We start from the raw sequence: 22474 nt of genomic DNA on the forward strand, positions 1-22474 counted from the left end.
AGCCTTTTTTACTTTTTGCCCATACATCCAATGGCAAGGAAAATATGATGACCCCCAAAGGGCTGCTGTGACTCCTAGTGATGAAAAAGGATAACCATGTTCAACCTGCACATAGGAGGATGTGTGCATACTGAGTGGCAATGCCTCAGTAGGCACAATTTATATTTACAGAAGTAGACTATGTAAAACATTAAAAGAGACATATTAGGAGTTTGCATTAACAGGTTTATCCTTTAACAGCTAACACATATTTCTGTGGTCTTCTTCGAGGCATGTATTTATGGGGGGGGGGGGGGGTGCCGCTTATCAGTGCACAACTAGTGACATGATGGTGACAAAAGGCTAAGCATTTTATACCAAAATGTTAGATCACTAATTTAAAAAGTTCTTTCATTTTCAAAAAAAAAAAAAAAAAGAAACCCACCCCCTGCCATTGACCTATGTGGGTCATTAGACTTGGGCAATTCACAGATTTGTTGTTCCTAGCAGCACTGAGGCTATCATTCTAATTGCTCAGGTTCTTTAACACTACCTTAAAATCTATTTTCTGTCACTAGAAGTAGTATTACAGTAAAACTATAGCCCCAAGATGGATATAGTTAAATATAAGGCTATGTTTAATCACTAGGTACTGTAAAAATAGGTGCCTGAATAAATTCCCAGAGAAAAGAGATATTATATTTATTCCTGTAAAGTGCACAGATTAAACGCCTTTCAAAAAAAAATAAGTAAACGTCTTCCAAAGTGCGCAGATCTCCCTAAACCTAGAAGCTGCACTCATCCGAGAAGAAAAAAAAAAAAAAAACCTTAAAACATATTACATGTGTTTGCTTATCACTGCAGATGTACACAAACGCACATAACACTATGGTAATTCAATTAAATTAAAAAAGAAAAAAAAGTTAGCTTGAACTCCAAGCCAATATATGCAAATATCAAATGTGTGACCGGCAGGTCCGAAATGTTCAATTTAATTCAATGTGAAACAGTATATAAACGCGGTGCCTCCTCCTGGCGATAAGGAAAAAATCAAACAGGCGCTCAAATCCAAGCACCTTCGCTTTGGAAACATCAACTGGTAGGTAAAGCCAGGGACCTCGGACACCCACCCTTTTATCATAAAAGGTACATAATGTTGTACAATAGTTCTGGTTGACATGCCTTTCGATATAGGATTCATGGAACGTAATGCTGAGGCGGACATTGACCCAGCAGGAGTTAAAGATTAAGGAGATACTTGAGAAGGAAGAGAGAGAGAAGGAAGGGTAAAAAGAAGGAAAAAACACTAATACAAAGAACAAAAAAAAAAAAAAAAAAATTCTTGCTTTACCCCACCAAAACATTGTGGGAAGTTATTACACAGCCAGTTTGAATTCCTCTTTAATGAAGGAATATATAGCCACTTAACAACGTTTAAAAGAACAGTCTAAGAAACCCTTAGCAGCCTATAACATAATCCCTTTTTCAGTGACAGTGCAGGGCAGATAGTGAATGGAAGAATGTGATTGTCTGCTAGGGATAATAGAGATTTCTTTCAGACACTGATAAACGAGGCAGACATGGGTCAGCAATCTTTCTCTTGTTCTAAAAACATAGGCAAAAAATGATGTTCATTTGCTGGCATAATAAGGGCATAAAATCACTATACAAACTATAGAGATTTTTGTGTGGAACATTTTTTAAGGTTGTTTACTCCCCTTCTGATAACGGAAACCTAAGGTGCATGTATAGCAAAAAAAAATTTTTTTAAGTTTAGGATAGAGTACATAAGAGTTAAAACTGCTGTCGGGTGATTTGCAGTCTGTCCCGCTGGGGAATTTTTCTTTCCTTTCCTCTCCTGCAAATGCCACAGGAAATAAGAGGAAACCTTCCAAAAGTGAGGGCAATTCCAAGAGTTACCATGTGAACATTAGTCCCGACTGGATGATTTACCCTCACCTCTGGTAACCACTCTAGTATTTTGGATTTCCCATCACTTTCTGTCTTGGTGGCAAATGGTCACCAGGACAGAGGGTGGATCTCCCCAGGTAGGGCACAGGCAGCAATAAAAACTTGACACAGTCTAACCCTTTCCTCATCTATCAAAAACTAGAAGAAAAAAAAGTTTGCCCCCACATACACAGCTGTAACATAAACCAGCTCAAAGATTTGTAAATAATACAAATGGTCTCGTTACCCCACCACTCCTACTATGCAAGAAGGCTGGATAGCATAAAGAGGCATCATTCTGTAGTTAGCTTCTGCCTTCCTCCAGCATGTTTTTTGGAATACATAATGACCACCACTGGCCAACCCCGTTAGTGGCTCCTTCCATTATGTCATCACTATAGAGAAAAGACAGAGCATTGCAAGCCAGATTACAACATTCAGCTTGCTGGGTCAATCAAATCTGGAGACAGATTTGAAGAAATCACTTTGGTCAAGCTGAAAAATGATTCATGCATTTACTCTGCCTCAAACATTTTTTCTAACTCTTTATAGATTTGCCAGCCAGATTAACAGAACTGCCAATTGAATTTCTATTTGCATGTCTCAGGCAAGAGAAGAATTGCAAAGCCCTTATACATCCACTACCTCTAACAGGCTAAGAAAAAATATAAGGACTAAGCGCTCAAAGAAAACGCCCCCCTAACAGCAAATAAAAAAAGGCTGTCATAGATCTCTGGCTATGTAATACCATCCAAACAAAACAAGAAAAAATAAATGTAAATCTACAGCAATAAGATCGTACAATTAATCAAACAGAGTATATATATATATAATATCTTCCTTTTTTGTCTTTAAAGCCTTGCATCCAAGGCATCCAAAGGTATTAAAATTAAGTTCATTCACAGAACAAAAACAACTAATCTTGAATTGCTTGCAGATACTGCTAATTTTCATCTGTGTCTTTTTTTAATATATATTTTTTGTATTCTGTATAATTTTTTTTTATTAAAAAATGTGTTAATGTGAAAATATGTGCAGAGGTTGTTCTTGCTAGTGGTGTTTTCGATGCACATTTTATACGTAGCCTGTCATGCTTTGGAGGGGAGGGAACATAAGAGCAGGGTCACAGGTTTTAGCTATCTCTCACCCCCAAAAACGGGGTTATGTAAGCAAATTTTAAATATTAACTTTTTTTTCTTTTTATACTCCCAATTGCTCTGAGCTCTCCCTCCAATATATTTATATATATATTTATAAAATAAAAAACACAAAAAAAAAAAAAATCCTCCGTTTCATTTCTATATACTTTCCTCCTAGACAAAACACTTTCAGATGCAAAAAAAAAAAAATTATGCAGGAAAGCCCTTTTTTTACGGAGCTGTGGCGGAGTTGATGCCAGTTCTCAGGGCCTCGGTTTTGTCACCGCCAACTTGGGAATCTTCTGAAAGAGTTAGTGAAGCAGTCTTTCCAGAAAGCATGGTGATGTCTTGGGCCAAGCTTGATCCATTTGGCACCTCATTGCTGTAAAAATAAATCAGTGGTTGATCTTTATGTCACACAATCAGCAAAAAAAAAGCATTTTTCAAAATGGTTTTATTATCCTAAAAGCCAATTTATTTAAATTAAACAAAAAAAATATGTGTATTGTACTACCATGTATGCAGACTAGATCCTAGATATGAAAATCCAAAAACAAACCACTCCCAAGAAACAACCCTTCTAATCCCAAGTCCATTAGGGAATCAGGAAGTCTTAAAGAAGATTGGACACTGCCATAAAAAACAAAAAAACTAAAAAAAAAAAAAAAACACAACATAACGTGGGCCAGCCCAATGTATTACCCCTTCCTAGTACCAGCATGTCTCCATTTTATAGAAAAGCAATACCAGGAACATTGTCAAACAGAGGCAAGGGAAATGTGTCCCCTCAGTGGACTTAAAGTGTTACTAAACCCAAAAATCAGTCTGTATATGCACTAAAGCATGCTTGTTGTACTCAATGTGGAACCTAAGGGGTTAAGCCTCCGCATTGTGTAAAAAGGCTGTTTAATCGTGTCTCTGCTGACCCCTTTTTCCCCCACAGTCCCCAATCCATCTCCTGATAGTAGAGAGTCTTGGGGGCACTCTACACATGCTCAGTTTGGTGTGTATTGCCAAGAGTTCTTCTTTCCTAGGAGGGTGCATGCGATTAGCACAGGACCAATCAGCACTGCCCAGAGGGTCAGGGGTCATGCAGCCTCATAGGGCAGTCAGAGGAGAATGAAAACTCCTTATAGAAGTCACAAGACTGCTATATACTGCTGATGAGAAAAGGTATTTAGCAGTTAATAGTTACTAAAAATAATTGCATTTCCATGGTCTGTGTACTGTGGGAGAATAGATATAACGAATGCAGGGTCCTGGGTTTAGTAACACATTAAGGAAAAGGTTCTACAGTATGTACAATAATCCATTTTCTATCTCATCCACTCAGGGACACATGAATTCCTTTAGTGGTTCTAAGGCCTAAAGGTTTCTTATCTTAATGCATTGTATGCAATAAGGTAAAAAAATCTTTGGCATCACACAATCCCCCCACCCCCTTTATACTTACCTCAGGCCAATCCCTCTCTGTGCATGAGAGCAGATTCTATTCCCACTTTCTCCCTCCAAACACGGCAGAATGATCGTATCAATCAAATAAAATTCAGCTATGAGGGAGAGGAGGCTGATCCATACCGTCTTTGTCAATAGACACAGACAGGGTGGCTTGGAAGCAAGGCCACATAAGTGCCTCCATAGAAAGCAGATAATGGGGCACTCGCCAAAAGAGAAGGATCCAGGAGCATTGGCAGGGGAACCCAGAAGAGGATATGATCAGGGCTGCTCTGTGCAGAAAAAAATAAAAAAAACTTGCACAGAGCAGGAATGACATGTTTATTATTTTATCTGGCGGGATTATTTATACAGAGGAGACATACTATGTTCCTTCTGTATGAAAGTTTCTCACCTGCCTGTCTTGTACACAGAGTTTTGCACGCAAAGCTCAGTGTACAATTTTGTCAATGCCAAGATGAATGAACTCCTGCGCATGTACGAGAGTGACGCTATTTTGGCCCTGCCAAAAAAAAACAGCCAGAGATCGATAACCAGAAGCAAACCGAGCAAGTCATCGGCAGGCAGGGAGCTCCAGGACACCAGTGTTGGAGAGAAGGTGAGTATAGTTTTGCTTTAAGCACTTAAGACCCGGACCTTTATGCAGGTAAAGGACCTGGCCAGTTTTTGCGATTCGGCACTGCGTCACTTTAACCGACAATTGCGCAGTCGTGCGATGTGGCTCTTAAAAAAAATTGGCGTCCTTTTTTTCCCCACAAATAGAGCTTTCTTTTGGTGGTATTTAATCACCTCTGCGGTTTTTATTTTTTGCGCTATAAACAAAAATAGAGCAACAATTTTGAAAAAATGCAATATTTTTTACTTTTTGCTATAATAAATATCCCCCAAAAAGATATAAAAACACGTTTTTTTTCCCTCAGTTTAGGCCGATACGTATTCTTCTACCTATTTTTGGTAAAAAAAAATTGCAATAAGCGTTCATCGATTGTTTTGCGCAAAATTTATAGCGTTTACAAAATAGGAGATAATTTTATCGCGTTTTTATAAAAAAAAAATGTTTTCTTTAACTACTAATGGCGGCGATCAGCGATTTTTTTCATGACTGCGACATTATGGCGGACACATCGGACAATTTAGACACATTTTTGGGACCATTGCCATTTTCACAGCAAAAAATGCTATAAAAATGCATTGTTTACTGTGAAAATGACAATTGCAGTTTGGGAGTTAACCACAAGGGGCACTGTAGGGGTTATGTGTGACCTCATATGTTTTTCTAACTGTAGGGGGGCAGGGCTGGACGTGTGACGTCATTGATCGTGTTTCCCTATATTAGGGAACACACGATCAATGACGCTGCCACTGTGAAGAACAGGGAAGCTGTGTTGACACACAGCTCTCCCCGTTCTTCAGCTCCGGGGACCGATCACAGAATGGCGGCGAGCGTGTCCACGGGTCCGGCAGCCACGGAGCTTCAGACCGGGTCGCGGGCGCGCGCCCCACGACTGGGCACTTAAAGAGGACGTACAGGTACGTGCTTGTGCCCAGCCGTGCCATTCTGCCGACGTATATCTGCAGGAGGCGGGTTCCTTAGGTGGTTAAGGGACACAAGCAAGGCAGTACCCTGCATTTGAGCGTTAACTGGTCTGGACATAGTCTTATGGTGACACCACAGGCTGTGTCATAGCCTTGGACATGTAAAGTGCTTTGTGGCTAACAAACCAGTACATCAAGATGTATGGTGTGTTAAGCAGAGCTTAGTATCCAAATGTCACATTAGGCGAAGACCACACAACCTTCGTTCTGTTGGGATCTAGATGCTGTGTCCGAGGTTGTGCCAAAAATTTGCCAATCTAGATAACTGCAGAGAAAGTGGAGCTCTGTGGTGAAAAAATGTCCATCCTCCAAGTACACTAGCAAAAAACTGAAGCATGATGAGAGTGGGAAGGGTTATACCCGACTGGCTAACTGATGTTCCCCCTGTGATCATCAGTATAGTCCAGTTCCTCCTGTAAACAGTTGCTTTTTATTTATTTCTGATCTGGTGTTCCTTAATAAATAAGGAAAACTTATTTGTGCATTATGTTAAAGTAGGGAACCATTCAAGATGAATCCAGCCAGACAGTCCTGTGTAAATGTTAATCATCCAACAAAACACATATGATCCCAGACTGCATTCTGGCCTGCTCTCCAAGTCAAGATTCTTGTCCAGGTGACGTGGCCCCGACAATCAGCTGTCAATAGCCATAGCCACCAGAGATACCGTATCTCACAAAAGTGAGTACACCCCTCACATTTTTGTAAATATTTTATTATATCTTTTCATGTGACAACACTGAAGAAATTACACTTTGCTACAATGTAATGTAGTGAGTGTACAGCTTGTATAACAGTGTAAATTTGCTGTCCCCTCAAAATAACTCAACACGCTGCCATTAATGTCTAAACTGCTGGCAACAAAAGTGAGTACACCCCTTAGTGAAAATTTCCAAATTGGGCCCAAAGTGTCAATATTTTGTGTGGCCACCATGATTTTCCAGCACTGCCTTACCAGCGCTTCAAAGGTTGCCACTGAAGTCCTCTTTCATGACGACATCACGGAGCTGGTGAATGTTGGAGATCTTGCGCTCCTCCACCTTCCATTTGAGGATGCCCCACAGATGCTCAATAGGATTTAGGTCTTTAGACATGCCTGGCCAGTCCATCACATTTACCCTCAGCTTCTTTAGCAGGGCAGTGGTCACCTTGGAGGTGTGTTTGGGGTTGTTATGTTGGAATACTGCCCTGCGGCCCAGTCTCTGAAGGGAGGGAGATCATGCTCTGCTTCAGTATGTCACAGTACATGTTGGCATTCATGGTTCCCTCAATGAACTGTAGCTCCCCAGTCCTGGCAGCACTCATGCAGCCCCAGACCATGACACTCCCACCACCATGCTTGACTGTTGGCAAGACACACTTGTCTTTGTACTCCTCACCTGGTTGCCACCACACATGCTTGACACCATCTGAACCAAATAAGTTTATCTTGGTCTCATCAGACTACAGGACATGGTTCCAGTAATCCATATCCTTAGTCTGCTTGTCTTCAGCAAACTGTTTGCCAGCTTTCTTGTGCATGATCTTTAGAAGAGGCTTCCTTCTGGGATGACAGCCATGCAGACCAATTTGAAGCAGTGTGCGGCGTATGGTCTGAGCACTGACAGGCAGACCTCACCTCTTAAACCTCTGCAGCACTCATACATCTATTTCCCAAAGACAACCTCTGGATATGACGCTGAGCATGTGCACTCAACTTCTTTGGTCGACCCTGGCGAGGCCAGTTCTGAGTAGAACCTGTCCTGTTAAACTGCTGTATGGTCTTGGCCACTTTGCTGCAGCTCAGTTTCAGGGTCTTGGCAATCTTCTTATAGCCTAGGCCATCTTTATGTAGAGCAACAATAATTTTTTTCAGATTCTCAGAGAGTTCTTTGCCATGAGGTGTCATGTTGAACTTCCAGTGACCAGTAAGAGAGCGAGGGCAATAACGCCACATTTCACACACCTGCTCCCCATTCCCACCTGAGACCTTGTAACACTAACAAGTCGCATGACACTGGGGAGGGAACATTTTGAATTGGGCCCAATTTGGACATTTTCACTTAGGGGTGTACTCACTTTTGTTGCCAGTGGTTTAAACAGTAATGGATGTGTGGAGTTATTTTGAGGGGACAGCAAATTTATGTTCTTCAAGCTGTATACTCACTACTTTACATTGTAGTATCATTGCTTCTGTGTTGTCACATGAAAAGATATAATAAAATATTTCCAAAAATGTGAGGGGTGTACTCACTTTTGGGAGATACTGTATGGTCTTTTAACAGCTGAATGGCCAAATGCTGAATAAATACTGGGAATGGCAAAGCTTAATATTAACTTGCAGAGCAGCCGAGATTCTTTTTACAGCTTGTACATAGGAATTTTTAGAATACAAGCAAGAAACTGAACACATCAGAAATAAATGAAAAAAAAAAAAAAAAAAAGTAAAATATTTTTCAATAAAAACTTACCCCAAGATGGCATTTCACCCTAAAAGCAGAACTTCACTTACTAAAGGAAGTTCTGCTGATTGTGTCTCCCCCCTACTTCTGGGCGTGTACTGATTTTTTTTTTTTCCTTTAGGGAGCAGGTACGTATCTAGTTTTGATGGATATTTGTTCCCACTTTTTCTTCAAAGGTAATAAGAGCAGAAGTTCATCTCCACCCCCCCCCAACCCACCTGAAACCTCCTGGGACATGTCACAGGTCCCAGGAGGCAGCAGGATAATTAACAGAGCTCAACATGGTGCCACCTAGGACTCAAAGACTGGCAAAGAACCAGCCCAGGTGAAGTCAGGGCTAGGTCTCTGGGCTGGCAATTGTCTTTTTATTAAAGTGGAAGTTAATTTCCAAGCATGACATTTACCTATAGGTAAGCCTATAAGAAGGCTTACTTATAGGTAATGTAAATATCTCCTAAACGTGCACCATTTAGGCGATATTTACTGTACATGCAGCCAGTGACATCACTGGTGCATGCGCTCTGAAGGAACGGCCACCCTTGCGGTTTCTTCAGAGCCCTGTGCTGTAACCGGCGGCTCCTGTGAACATGCACAAGAGTGACGTCACCGTGGCTCCGGTCAGTCACAGAGCCGGAGTCCGGAAACCCGGGAAGCAAGACAGGTGAAGATGGAAGCAGCCTCCAGATCAGACATCTCGGCACGGGAGGGCTTTGTTTTAAGGCAAGTTTAAGAATGTTCTAGCGTGCAATGCCTACTAGCACATTATGCCTTTACCTTGCAGGGTAAAAAAAAAAAAAAAAAAATCATCCAGCGATTTACAACCGCTTTAAAAGTCAGCAGCTACAGTATTTATAGTTGCTGACTTTATTCACTTATGAATTTTAACTGAAGTTCCTCTTTAAGGAAAGACTGAAAGAGCAGAAAAAATATACTGAGGCTGGAATGTAGGCAGATTGTCCAAGAGGTACATATATTACTTCTTTGTAGCATAACAAATAAGCAGAATGTCCCTCTATACCTGAATGTTAGTGGGAGATCATGCGACAGAACCTTGCTCTGTGGCTCTATTTGCCCATTCTCAACTTTGATGACATCTGGTTTACTCTTCACACCCATAGAGTGACCCTCCTACAAATACAAAAAAGTAAGAAGGTGATCTGGCCATTTATGGCAACATTAAAAAAAAAAAAAAAAAAAAAAAAAAAAAAAAAGCTGTATAGCTTACAACCTACTTCTAATCTGGTAAAACTGCTCTTCCAAGCATCAATTAAACTTTAAAAGGAAACTGTCATGAAAGAAATATCAGAGCCGCTTTTGCATACATGTTTTGAAGGTGCAGGCTCCATGATTCCAATTTTATTCTTCCTTCACTAACTGTTTAGATAGTGATTGAAGTCCAGACACTGGATTATGCACATCTTTGATCTTGGATAGAGATTTAAAAGGACGTGAAGGAGAGTTGGGGATGGCAGCCATGCAGCTTGCAACTTCAAAAACAAGTCAGCAATGGCAGCTCCTATTTTTTTCCCCCTCTCAGTACCATCAATGCAGTTGGGACTCACCATACTAAGTTCACGTGTTCTCTTCCCAATCTCACGCTCCACCTGATGTAGCTCGAGGCTTAGTTGTTCATTGGACAACATGCTGGACCACTTAGCTGGTGGAGGTGGAGGTGGCTGTTGCTGACCTCCTAGCGCAGGGGGGTCTCTCTGTACTAGCAGACGGTTACTAGGGACCTATAAAATATTTAGGTGATAAAAGTTCAGTTTTATCTATGGAGTGTGCTTAATAAATGTGTAACATATACTATGTCAAAACTAGCGATACAATTCTCAAACTAGCCACTTTCCTGACACGTCAGTCGCATTTTGGACTAGAAGTGAAAAGCAACATCACACGGATGATGCCCACCCATATCTTCCTGCTGTAATCCTGCATATGCACCCCCTTTCCCACTAAAACAGACCCTGCTAACAGAAAATGCTAAGAAAACAAAAAAAAAATAGGATTTTTGTACTCACCGTAAAATCCATTTCTCCGAGTTCAGCAATTGACAATTAGGGTATTATCCTTCTTTCTAGGAGATTGACTAGGCAGAAAAACAGCATGTTAAGTGTTAAACACTCCACACAGTATAGTACCTCCCAGGGGGCGGTTCCCCCGGGTACATCCCTCATCCTCTGCTCTGCAGCCTCAGTTCGTAAACAAGCAGTACAAACAAAGGAGGGGTGGGTGCTGTGTCCGTCCATGAACTCAGAGAAATGGATTTTACGGTGAGTACAAAAATCCTATTTTCTCTTCCGTTCATGGATGGACACAGCAGCAATTGACCTTAGGGATGTCCCCAAGCAGTGTAAAAAAATCGAGGGGTGGGAAAACACAGCAAACCAACTTCACCCCAAACAAACCAGAGTTCCTCAACGGACACCTTGTAAAACTTTGAGAAGGTGTGGACTGACACCAGGTCGCTGCCTTACGCACCTGTAAAACAGACGCTTGATGGCACCAATTGCCCTGGTCGAATGTGCCGTAACCGGGAAGGGGTGCACCCGCCCCTTTAGGGCATAGGCCTGAAGCACGACCTGCCTGATGCACCAAGAAATGGTGGCCGATGAGACCGCCAGACCCTTTTTAGAACCAGTCACCGACACGAACAGTGAATCCGACCTCCAAAACGGAGCCGTAGCAGACAGGTACACCCGTAGGTCTCGAACCACGTCCAAAGAATGCAACGCAGCCTCTTTTGGATTCGCCGGCCGAGGACACAAGGATGGAAGAACAATGTCCTCATTAAGGTGAAAGGCCGAAACAACCTTAGAAAAGAACGACGCCTGCGGCCGCAGCACCACCTTATCCCTGTGGATGACCAAATAGGGAGCCTTGCAAGACAAGGCCGCCAACTCAGACCCCCATCTGACCGATGTAATCGCCACCATAAAAAACACATTGTGGGAAAGAGTCAATAAAGGGATCTCCCTAATGCCCTCAAATGGAGGCTTTTGAAGCACCGAGAGGACTAAATTCAAGTCCCACGGAGGCAGTGGAGGACGCACAGGAGGGGCCACATGCTGAACCCCCTGCACAGTGGCAGGCGCCACGGAACATCTGCCACCAGACGCACCAGATATGCATACCAGGGGACAGCGAGGCCAATCCGGAGCAATTAGGATTGTTGGTATCCCCTCGGCTTCCACTCTGCGTAGCAGACGAGGAAGAAGCTTCAGAGGAGGAAAGGCGTAGATTAGGCGATAGTGACCCCCACGGAGCCACCATCGCATCCGCCCACGGGTCTCTTGACCTGGCCACGAACCCATGACACCTTCCGATTGAGACGGGACGCCAGAAGATCCACGTCTGGAGTGCCCCATTTCAGACACAGACTCTGAAACACATCCGAGTGTAGCGACCATTCTCCTTGGTCTAGCGTTTGGCGACTTAGGTAGTCCGCCTGCCAGTTCTTTACGCCCGGAATGTAAACGGCCGAAAGAGCTGGAACGTTCTTTTTGGCCCACTGGAGGATGTGAGCGACTTCCGCCGCTGCAGCCGAGCTCCGCATGCCCCCTTGATGATTGACATACGCCACAGCCGTGGCGTTGTCCGACTGAACCCTGACCGGGCGGCCCTGCAGTCTCAGAGACCACTTGGAGAGGCACAGCCTGATCGCCTGGAGCTCCAGGACATTGATTGGCAGGCGGGACACTTCCCGAGTCCAGCGCCCCTGGGCTGACTGAACACAAGGGCACTCTGTTCCATTCAAGCTCCCGTCTCATAACTTGCTTCTGAGCATGTGCGAGTAAAAAACGTTGTTTAAAACTTTGTTTTAGCCCACACACGATAATTTTTTATGACACAAAAAACGACATTTTGAAAAACAACATAAAAAATTGAAGCATGTTCGAATTTTTTTTTGGTCGTTTTTTAGAAGACAAAAAACGATGTGAAGCCCACACACGATCATTTTAAATGACGTTTTAAAAAAAAAAAAAACGAACCAGGGGTGCTCCTGCCCTTCAGCGGGCGCCTTAGCGCCCTGGGAACATTTACCTGCTGCACCGGGCGAAAAAAAACGCTTGGGGGTGGTAAAGGAGGGCTCCTGCCTACGGCGAGGCTCCTTACATTTACCAGATTGTGGGAGCAGAGTGCTCTTACCTCCTGTGGCGTCTTTTAGGATGTCATCTAGAGAAGCCCCAAAAAGCCTTTCACCCTTAAAGATTAAGTCCACCAAGGCCTTCTTAGGCCTACACAGACCAACACTTCAGCCAGACAAGGCGGCGCAACACCACCGCGTAGGCCGAGGCCCTGGAGAGCAAGGGAAGCGTATCCAGGGCTGACTCACAGACAAACTTTAGGCCCTGCACCAACCGGTCGGCCAGCGCCACACAGTCTGGAGGGGCTTGATGCACCTCCAACTCCTGAAGCAACAACTTTGCCCGTTCAGTAAGTGTCTGACACTAGAGCCCCGGCCAAGACCGATCTCACCGCCGACCCTACCACTGTGAACATGGAGCGGGCCACAGCCTCAGCTCTCCTATCTGTGGGGTCCTTGAAAGCGGGAGCCCCTTCCACAGGCAACGTGGTCGCCTTTGTTCAGTCTGGACACAGGGGTCCATTGACGGAGGAGAGGTCCACTTTTTCAGGAAGTCCTCCTCAAAAGGATAACGGACCGCAAAGCACTTTGGAACAGCAAAAACCTTTTGTGGCCGATCCCATTCCTTGTACAAATTTTTTTCCAGATAAGGAACACAAAGAAACACTTTCGCAGTGGGGGCCGGCTTGCGGAACCCAAAAGGGACTGACACCTCTGATGTCTCCGCCGAATCCTCAATTTTCTGAGTATCCCGCAGAGTCATCCTCACTGTCCGTGTGGACTAGGCCTGCATCCTCTGACACCTCTGAACCAGGGCTGGGAGCAGTAGCTGGGCTCGATTCCGTGTCAGAGGCATCCCCAGAAGAGGGCGGGGGCACTCTTTACCCCCCCCCCCTCTGGCCACGCGCTGCTTCAATCCTGGTAACAAATGTCTCTAGGACTGCCGTCATAGCATCCACAGGGGCACTAAGGGTTAACTCTGGCATGTCTGGGGGAGAAGCATCCGGTTCGGAAGCCATGCTGACCCACCCTTTTGCCACCCTTGAAATGCAAGGCAAGACCCACAGGCCTCCCTCCTGGCCGCAGCAGAGAGCAGGGGACCCCCCAGAGGACTCACCACTTGACCAGGTCTGTACTACTGCTGCTGTCTGCCCCCGAGGGCTGCTCTGTGCTGTGCCGTCCCTCAGGAAGTGTGCTGGAGCCATTTGCGTCCTTATTTTAGTCACTAGAGGCAAAAACCCCTTCCAAAATGGCCACCGACATGCAAAAAGAACATGTGGGCTTCAAGAAAATGGCCGCCAAACTCTAATAAAGGCGCCCGGCGCCGCCAAAGTGGCGGCCGCGATTGCACGGTAAAAAAACACACACATACAGTGAACATAGTGCCCCCCCCCCCGCACACATGGCAGCAAAACAGCACCCCCAAGCAGACACAGCCCCCAGCCACTGGATGGAGCCCCCCAGGCGGACCCCCCACCTCAGGGCCGCCCGCCACCCAGAACGTGGGGGAAAAAAAGGAGAGGAAGGGAGAGAGAAAAGCAGGGCGGACCCCCAATCGACCTCCCCAGGAATGCACCAGCCGCACCACCCTGCCAAAGCAAGGGGACTGCTACTTACCCGTCCTGCGACCACCGGCTGGGTGCATCCCAGACAAGAACAAACGTCCGCGCAGTTATGGCATGGCTGTCGGCCCGGCACACTGACACGGACATAGAGCACGGTCACATGTGTGCCCTGGAGCGTATAGCTCACCGGCCACCCCTGGAGCAACGGGGCATGTCGTGGACAGTCCAGCGCGTAGCTAAAGGCCGGCACACGCTCGATGGCCGAACTTGGGGGGACTACAAGGATCGGGGATCCAGCCTGTCACCCAGTCGTCAGTTGATTGTAGATCACAGAATCCAAAAATTCAGGAAAACAAAAAGAAAATAGCAAAAAAATTCCCCGAGCACATGGGCCCAGAGGAGGGATGTCATCTCCTTTGCTAGGCAGAAAAAGAAACTGAGGCTGCAGAGCAGAGGATGAGGGATGTACCCGGGGGAACCGCCTCCTGGGAGGTACTATACTGTGTGGAGTGTTTAACACTTAACATGCTGTTTTTCTGCCTAGTCAATCTCCTAGAAAGGAGGATAATACCCTAAGGTCAATTGCTGTTGTGTCCGTCCATGAACGGAAGAAAAAAAATAATATTTAGACTTGCCTGTAGATTCTATATCTTGGTAGTACAGTACAGAACACAGGCAAAGTATTCATAAACTATGCGTTATAGGCTCATACATTCAGGTGATTGGTCACAAGCATGCTTTCGAGGACATGCCCACTGGGCACCTCCCCTATAACCCTACCCCACGAATCCTTGGTTTTGTAGCAAGCAACAGAGTAACCAAAGAACTGACAGGAGGGTGGTCTGTATTCTGTACGCCAAGATATGAAATTTACAGGTAGGACAAAATTGCTCTTATTTCAGTAGAATAATACAGTACAGGCAACAACTATTCATTGACCCCGGGATGCCCCCAAGCAATGAGTTACAAGGGTGGGTAACTAGGCCAAACAATTGTGCCAACAAGTCAAACAAGGGTTGAAAAAACTTAACTTTAGAGTACTGCTGCAAGAAACATGTGGTCAAAAGCATCTAAATGAAAAAACCCAGGCAGCTGAGATAATTTTCTTTCCAGTTGTACACTCTTGGAGTGTGGACTGCAGAGATCACTGGACAGTGAGTTTCTGTCCATGAGATGATCTGGTTCCCTTCTTTCAAGGCAAAACAGACTCCTGGTGGCTCTATGATGGTTGATGCAGACAACTGCTGTGGCAAATATCTATACTTTGCCCATCACAATGGTAATACCCCCAAATGGATCTTTAGGGACTGGGTTCCAAAGTAAAGGACTACGACCCTAGAACTGTAAAGCACCCTGCGGCCAACTCAATCCATTGCACCAAGTGCCATGGGGAACATCCATGCAAGATCCAGTGCCCTAAGCAACACTGCAGGCTGACCTCACAGCCCATGGTCTGAGTACAGCTTTCAAGGTTTTACTGAGGTTGCTCCACTCCAGATACACTAATTCAATGTTGGCATTAGAAGAAAATAAGAAAAATAATAAACTAGTTAAGCTAAGGGTGAGTTTCTCTGTGGAGGAGACAAGGTCCATCACCATCAGACACTAGCACAAAATTGGAGGCTTGCTAAGAAAGGTAGAGTTATACAGGAGACAAGCAGGGCTTGTGTCTTCTAAAAGCTTTGACAGTATCCAATCACCTGAATGTACACACTTATAACACATGGTGTATGAATATTCTGCCTGTGTCCTGAATTGTATGATTAAGATCACTAATGTGCGATCGTGCACAATGTTACCTCCATTCCTCTCATCTGGGTCTGCTGGCTGATCTGCTGGTTCAGCTGCTGTAACTCCATCCTGAGCTGCTTCTCAGATGTAGGCAGAGGCTTAGTTATCCGATCTCTGCAAACAAGAAATCACAAGTGGTCATTTCAAGTTGAGAAAGAGGGGGTAAAAAGCACCCCCAGAGGCTGACAGAAACACTAAGTGTAGCTCAAAAAGCAAAGTCTAGCGTTGCAAGCCACACTATTCTTTCGTATTCTTGTTCTGAAAAACTGGATCCTATGTCTTTTATTTTTACAGTGGGTCAGGTATAGTGGGATGAACTGGTCAGTGTGATAGTTTAGGACATAAGAGACAGGAGAGGCCTTGCTACATAGGACAGAGATCTAAAACGCAAGTCAAAAAAGTTATAGGTTTTAGATGTAGGAGGGCAGGATTTCCCAAATGTCTTAATCAGGAAGTGTTTTGGTTGCATGGCTTACCAAAGAGGTAATGTGAGTCTGTCATATTTTGCATTTGAGATATTGACTTGCTTGTTTGTAAACCTTCAAGGTGAGTGTTACTTGCCGTGCTCCGGTGGCCTTATCCACTAAACATATCTGGTTTTGCTTGGAATCAGGATTATGCACAAGGGGTAAAAATCCTGGATAATTTATTGTTGGCCACAGAAAAATATTTTAAAAGGTGACTCCCATCAGAGGGTGACTTCTGATGTGTTGGGAAGGCATGATTTATTGCAGAAAATACTCTCAGGTGAATCCAATATAGCCCTAATGGGCACTTTTATGGCGGCAGTTCCCTTAACCACCTCAACTAATTCAGGCTAGCATTTGCAGCAGTATCAGTAACATTACCGACACATACCGTAGTCAGGTAGTTCTTACTACCACCACATTTAGAATCTGTTGCTATGGCAGCAACCACTTTTTAAAGAAGTCCAACCAGTTGGCAGATAAGTAAACTGATGGTTATTAAGACCAACTCATTACTCAAAGCAGGCCGTGCCTGAAAAACCGTCATGTATGTGATGCTGTCTCCTTCAGCCCCATTCAGTTGTCTGCCGGGAGATTCCCCAGGCGAAAGCTAAAAGTAAATGGGGAAACAGATGATGTCATTATCCAAAAATGGGCAATGCCCATATTTAGGAATCCACTTGTCACCGGGTTGGCGCAGCCTGATGGGGAACTGACAGACTATTTCCCCATAAGGTCTACTTTACTTTTGACAGTGCACTGCACTGGGCACATTCAAAAGCTGCTACTGGACTGATTAGCGGTTGTGGATCAGACAACTGCTGTGTATAAAATGTAAAGCAAACCAGATAAAGAACTAGTTCTCTGTCAGGCTTCGTCCACTCCAGTACAAAACTTCTTGACCATTCCCCTGTCAGCGTGACAGGTGCAGTGGCCAGGGAGGGAAGGAGAGAGTAAAACTGAGGAAGGAGTGTCGTGTATGGACACTCCTCCCCCAATGCAGACATGGACAGATTAATATACCTGTCTCTAACAGGTACATGAATCGGGCGTAAGCACCGACACTTTCAGTGATGCGGCTCAACAGAATTCTAAAGGGTATCTAGGACACACTTTATGAATGCCCCTCAGTATATGGAGGGGGGAAAAAAATTTACCTGCCTACAGCTCAGTGTAAAATCATGGCATCTGCTGGGATGGATTAACTTCCATGCACAGGAGTTAGGATATTATAGACCAGCCAATCAAGGTGGCAGCAGATGCCAAACAAAGAAAAAGAATGGGTGAAGAGGTCAGCAGCAGAACATAGAGGTGCTGACAGATAAGTCTGCAAAAATGCTGTGCATACTTCAACATCATGGCAAAAACCGTGGGCTCTGCTAGGGGAGTTTAATTCTGCTTTATTGTAGGGCATAGTACAGCTTGCCATAACACAGATGACCAGTTTGTACTTACCGTTCACTCAAATGTCCCTGAGGAAGGTTTTGATGGGGTGGGTAAGGAGGGCCTCCCATGTTGGTGTGACTGTACAGACTGTAATCTGAGAAAGAAAACATTTTTTTTTACCAGATGAAGTAATTGTTGCAATGAGTACTATATAAAATCTAAACAGAAAAAAAAAAAAAAAAATCCAATTTAAGACACAGACTGACCTACTTGAAAAAACTACAGCAAGAACACACACAGTGACCATAGCAACTAATTTGTTAGTATAATTTGCCTCAAGAAAGAAATCTGAAATCCATTTGGTTACGTAAGACAATTGTGCCTAACCACTTCCCTATCATATGACGTCCTTGACTTTGTGCAGTGAAATCTGAATGATGCCTGCAGCTACAGCAGCGAACATGCACGCACGCAAGTCCCGCCCACATATGTAAACGCTGTTCAAACCACACGTGAGGTATCGCTGCGTGCATTAGAGCGCGTGCAACAATTCTAGCACTAGACCTCCTCTGTAAAGCTAAACTGATAAAACCTGTAAGGCCCCAACCACACTGGGCGGATCAGCTTGCAGCGGTCCGCCAGCTCAGCGGGAGATCTCTCCGTTGATCTTCACTGGGCTGGCGGATGACAGGTCCTTCTCTGCTCACTGAGCGGGGAGGGACTTGTCGAGCGCCGCTGTCTCCTATGGAGAGATCAGACGAAAACGGACAGCATGTCCGTTTTCATCACATCTCACCCGATATGATCTGAACGTATCGCCAGCCGTCTGATTTTAGCGGATCGGATGTCAGCGGACATGTCACCGCTGACATCCGACGCTCCATAGAGAAGCATGGAGCAGCCATTCAGGTCCGCCGAAAAAACTGACAGGCGGAACTGAGCGGTCCCGGCAGTGTGAAAGGGGCCATAAAAATGATTTACTCGGCGTAACATCATCTTTCACATTATACAAAAAAAAAATTGCCAACTTTACGGTTTTGTTATTTTTTAATTCATGAAACCGTTTATTTTTCCCCAAAAAAAAGGCGTTTGGAATATGATTGCACAAATACCATGCGAGATAAAAAGTTGCAATGACTGACATTTTATTCTCTAGGGTGTCCTAAAAAAACAAAACAAATGTTTGGGGGTTCCGAGTAATTTTCTAGAAAAAAAAATATGATTTTTACATGAAGTAGAGAAGTGGCAGAATAGGACCGGTATGGAAGTGGTTAATTTTTCCCATATACACTTGTAGTATGGCTTTCGTTTAGTAAAAAGTAGTACAAGAAACTATAGTAACCACACTGATCTTCTATTCAGTCTAAAAAATTGATGACTGGCAATTTGTGATTGGTTGCCAAAAGAGTATCATAGCTTTTTGCATTTTGTTACAATAGAAAACCAATTGGCTACGAGGATATTCAATTCATAAATGCAATAAATACTATTTTTTTTTTTTTTAAACATGCAAGGTATGTTTTACATTAAGTGGATGTTTACCCTAACTGGATCCAATTTCAGTTGCCAAGTACGGTACATCAAACAAATGCTTTGTTCTTTTACAAAAATATTGTTTATACCTACATTTTATCATTTTATTGCATCTCAGTGCTTCAGATCTCCTTCAGTCCCTTTCAGTCATTTTGTTTACATGCATATTTGCTCCAGCAGTGGCTGCATGTCATTGCTCAGGGCGGGCTTCCCCATAAGCATTAGTACATCTGCAAATAGCCTCTACTTGAAGAGCATACAACAGGTAAACAACCCAGGAGAGAAATTGGGAGAAAGGGACAGTGTTGTCACCCCATGAGAGAAAGTATCCTAGTAAAGGCCCCCATGCAAGATTAACAGGCATTTTTTTATGAAGATTTTTTTCTAATATATACATTAAAATGACTACAGATATTACATTAACATGTAAAAAAAAATATTTTAGTGACTGGGTTTAGATTTAATTTAAATGTGTCTAACTTCCCCGAAAAACCCACCAGAAACGTTGGATTTTGTCGCCACACCTTGATTTGCCATTGCTGGCTGCATAGGGCCTGAAGGCTGGTACAAGGCCTTGGAGGTGCGAGAAATGGCACCAAAACGAGATACTGTAGGCCGGTCGCCGAACGGAATGAGATCGTCCTCTCCCGCTTCAGTGGCTCTGCGTTGCAGCTCAAGGCGCTGATCCCTCAAAGATTTGTTGTCAACATTCTATAGGAAATAGAAAAAAAATAAAAAAGTACGCAAAAAGATCTACGAGAGTCTAAATCATGATGAGAGAGGTCCGCCTTAAATGGCAAATAACAGACCTGCTTTTTAGGCTTGGCTTAAATTCATGAAATTACTGTAAAAATACTGAGGCAGTGTATGAGATAGTGCTTTAATTATGTTGGTAATTTGAAAGTACATGTTTTACAGGAAATTCCCTCAGCCCCCGACATGCTTACCTTCTGTGACAGCTGTGAGCACGTTTGCTGCCTGCACCCAAAAGCCATATTCAACACAAAACCAAAATAAAAGCACCACATCCCTCCAATGGATTCTATATAATGCAGACTAATGTTAAACTTCTTCTGGACCATCCCACCCAGACATACTGCAGCAGGGCGGGCCCCCTGCACAAAATCAAGTACGTGAATTTGTGTAATGGGTTAGGGGCGCGTGCTTGCGCCAGCGATCTGCTCTGATTGGACACAGTGGAGCCAATCAGCGGACCCAATGTTCGTCGGCACCCCGCGATCGTTCTCAGGGGGAGAAGACCAGCGGCCTACCTATTTAAACAAGGCAGACCACTGTTCTGTGAGAGGGGAAGATGAAGATCTTGTGTTTCTGCCAAGCAGGGACATAAATCTATGTCGTCCCCCCCCCCCCCAGTTAACAAGCACGCCCTAGGAGCACATTTAAACCTTTGATCGCCCCTGATGTTAAAGTGGAAGTCCATGCTAAAACCAAAATCCCTGCATCTAACATTCTAACACTAACCTCTCTCTACCTCTGTAAATAAAAAAAAATCAGTGCACATAACTTTTCTGCAGATGATCCAATGCGATCTCCAGAGGCAGAAGCTCTGCAGAGAAACGCCCGACAACGGCTGTAAAATGAATGGGGAGTGACGTCACCCATAGAGTTAATATGAGGCTTCCGTTGTCAAATGTGTCCTCTACACCCACCCACACAGCGAAGCCGCGGGTAACAGCTCAGTGTGGGATCTGAGCTTCCGCCGCTGGAGATCGGGTCGGATCGACTGCAAAAAAGGTATGTATACTAGAGGCTAGTGTTAGAATGTCGGTGGCTATAGATGCAGGGATTTTCGTTTTAGCATGGATTGCCAGTTTAACCCCTTCCCTGCCAGTGTCATCAGTACAGTGACCGTGCATTTTTTCAGCACCGATTATTGTATTAGTGTCACTGAGTGTCAGATGTGTCCACCGCAATGTCGCAGTCCCGCTAAAAATCTGATCGCCGCCATTACTGTATCTGTATTGCCCCCTTACCACCTGTATACATACCTGCAAGCAGTCTCAATCCAGAGCTGTGCCAATCTGCAGTGACTTTTTCCTCTCTCTTTGCTTACAGAGGCGGCAGCAGGAGACGTAGTCTCCTGCTAACGTCAATAAAATCCTGAGAGCAGAGTGGGGTTTGCAGGCTGTGTGTGTCAATAGACGCAAACAGCCGGCTTAGGTATTGAGCCCACAGGTGTGGATCTCATAGGAGAGAAGAGGTGGAGCCCAAAATGCTACTAGCGGGGGAAGGACTCGAGAATAGGCAGTTCAGTGCCACTCTGTGCATTACCATTGCATAGAGAAGGGAAGCATAACATTTCTATTATTTAAAAAAACAATAAGCTTTACAATCACCAAGTTTCTTTACCAACAGCTCCACTGCCTACCAAAGCACAGCACCAGAATCTTTCCAATCCCGAGTCAACACCTGATGCATTAGGGAATCTCTATGCTGGTGAATCCCGTGAGGAAGAAGCAATCCTTTCTGTCTAAGAGGTAAATGTTGATCTTACTGAAATACAAAATGATCGATTGCAAAGTAAAAAAACATTGAAGATGAAACTTACTGCTACTTCGACACTTCCTCCAGCAGAAACATCTTTGGGTTTGGCATCTTTGCTTCCAATGTAGGAACCGATTGTGTCACAGGACCAGGGTGAATACTGGCTGTAGTCATTCCCTTTGTACTTCCCAGAGATTTTCAGTTCTTCATCAAGGTACTAATAGTAAAAAAAAATGCTAAGTAAAATCTAAATCTGTAGTTAAAAACATGCAAAGTAAGTAACATTTCAGGGACCAATCTCACCTCTTCTTGATGGAAAGGGTGTGTCAGCGTGGGTGAAGGAGCAAATGGTGGGGGAGAAATCACTTTTCTCTCTTCTAGCTGAGCCATGATCTCCTTTCGGCGGCGGTGAAGATCATCCAGGCTGGGGTGAGGCTGTGATTGATGCTGGGGAGGCAAACGGCCGTAGGGTTCCTATAGCATGAAAGAAAATGAAAGTAGATTACAACAATGGACAATGTGAGATAAAAAAAAAAAAAATACTTTAGACAAAATTATTATTACACGTCTAAAGATATGC

The 22474-nt window shown here is 44.2% G+C and overlaps 1 protein-coding gene across 8 annotated transcripts in view; it reads right to left on the reverse strand.

Moving 5' to 3' along the window:
* Positions 1-250: 250 nt before the first annotated feature.
* Positions 251-22474, reverse strand: part of RC3H1 (ring finger and CCCH-type domains 1) — a 109331-nt gene continuing 87107 nt past the window's right edge. For 3 of the 8 annotated variants that reach the window (XM_040360389.1, XM_040360392.1, XM_040360387.1), the window contains exons 13-20: positions 22198-22368; positions 21959-22111; positions 19887-20100; positions 17926-18010; positions 16012-16117; positions 10123-10296; positions 9579-9688; positions 251-3450 (exon numbers count right to left, since the gene is read on the reverse strand). In XM_040360389.1, coding sequence (XP_040216323.1) covers positions 3300-3450; positions 9579-9688; positions 10123-10296; positions 16012-16117; positions 17926-18010; positions 19887-20100; positions 21959-22111; positions 22198-22368 — 1164 coding nt within the window. In that variant the 3' untranslated portion in view covers positions 251-3299. The remainder of the gene's footprint in view (positions 3451-9578; positions 9689-10122; positions 10297-16011; positions 16118-17925; positions 18011-19886; positions 20101-21958; positions 22112-22197; positions 22369-22474) is intronic. The other 5 variants (XM_040360390.1, XM_040360388.1, XM_040360393.1 and 2 more) reach the window with 5 other exon arrangements.

The sequence above is a fragment of the Rana temporaria genome, chromosome 7, assembly GCF_905171775.1.
Source record: "Rana temporaria chromosome 7, aRanTem1.1, whole genome shotgun sequence".
NCBI classification, from domain to species: domain Eukaryota; kingdom Metazoa; phylum Chordata; class Amphibia; order Anura; family Ranidae; genus Rana; species Rana temporaria.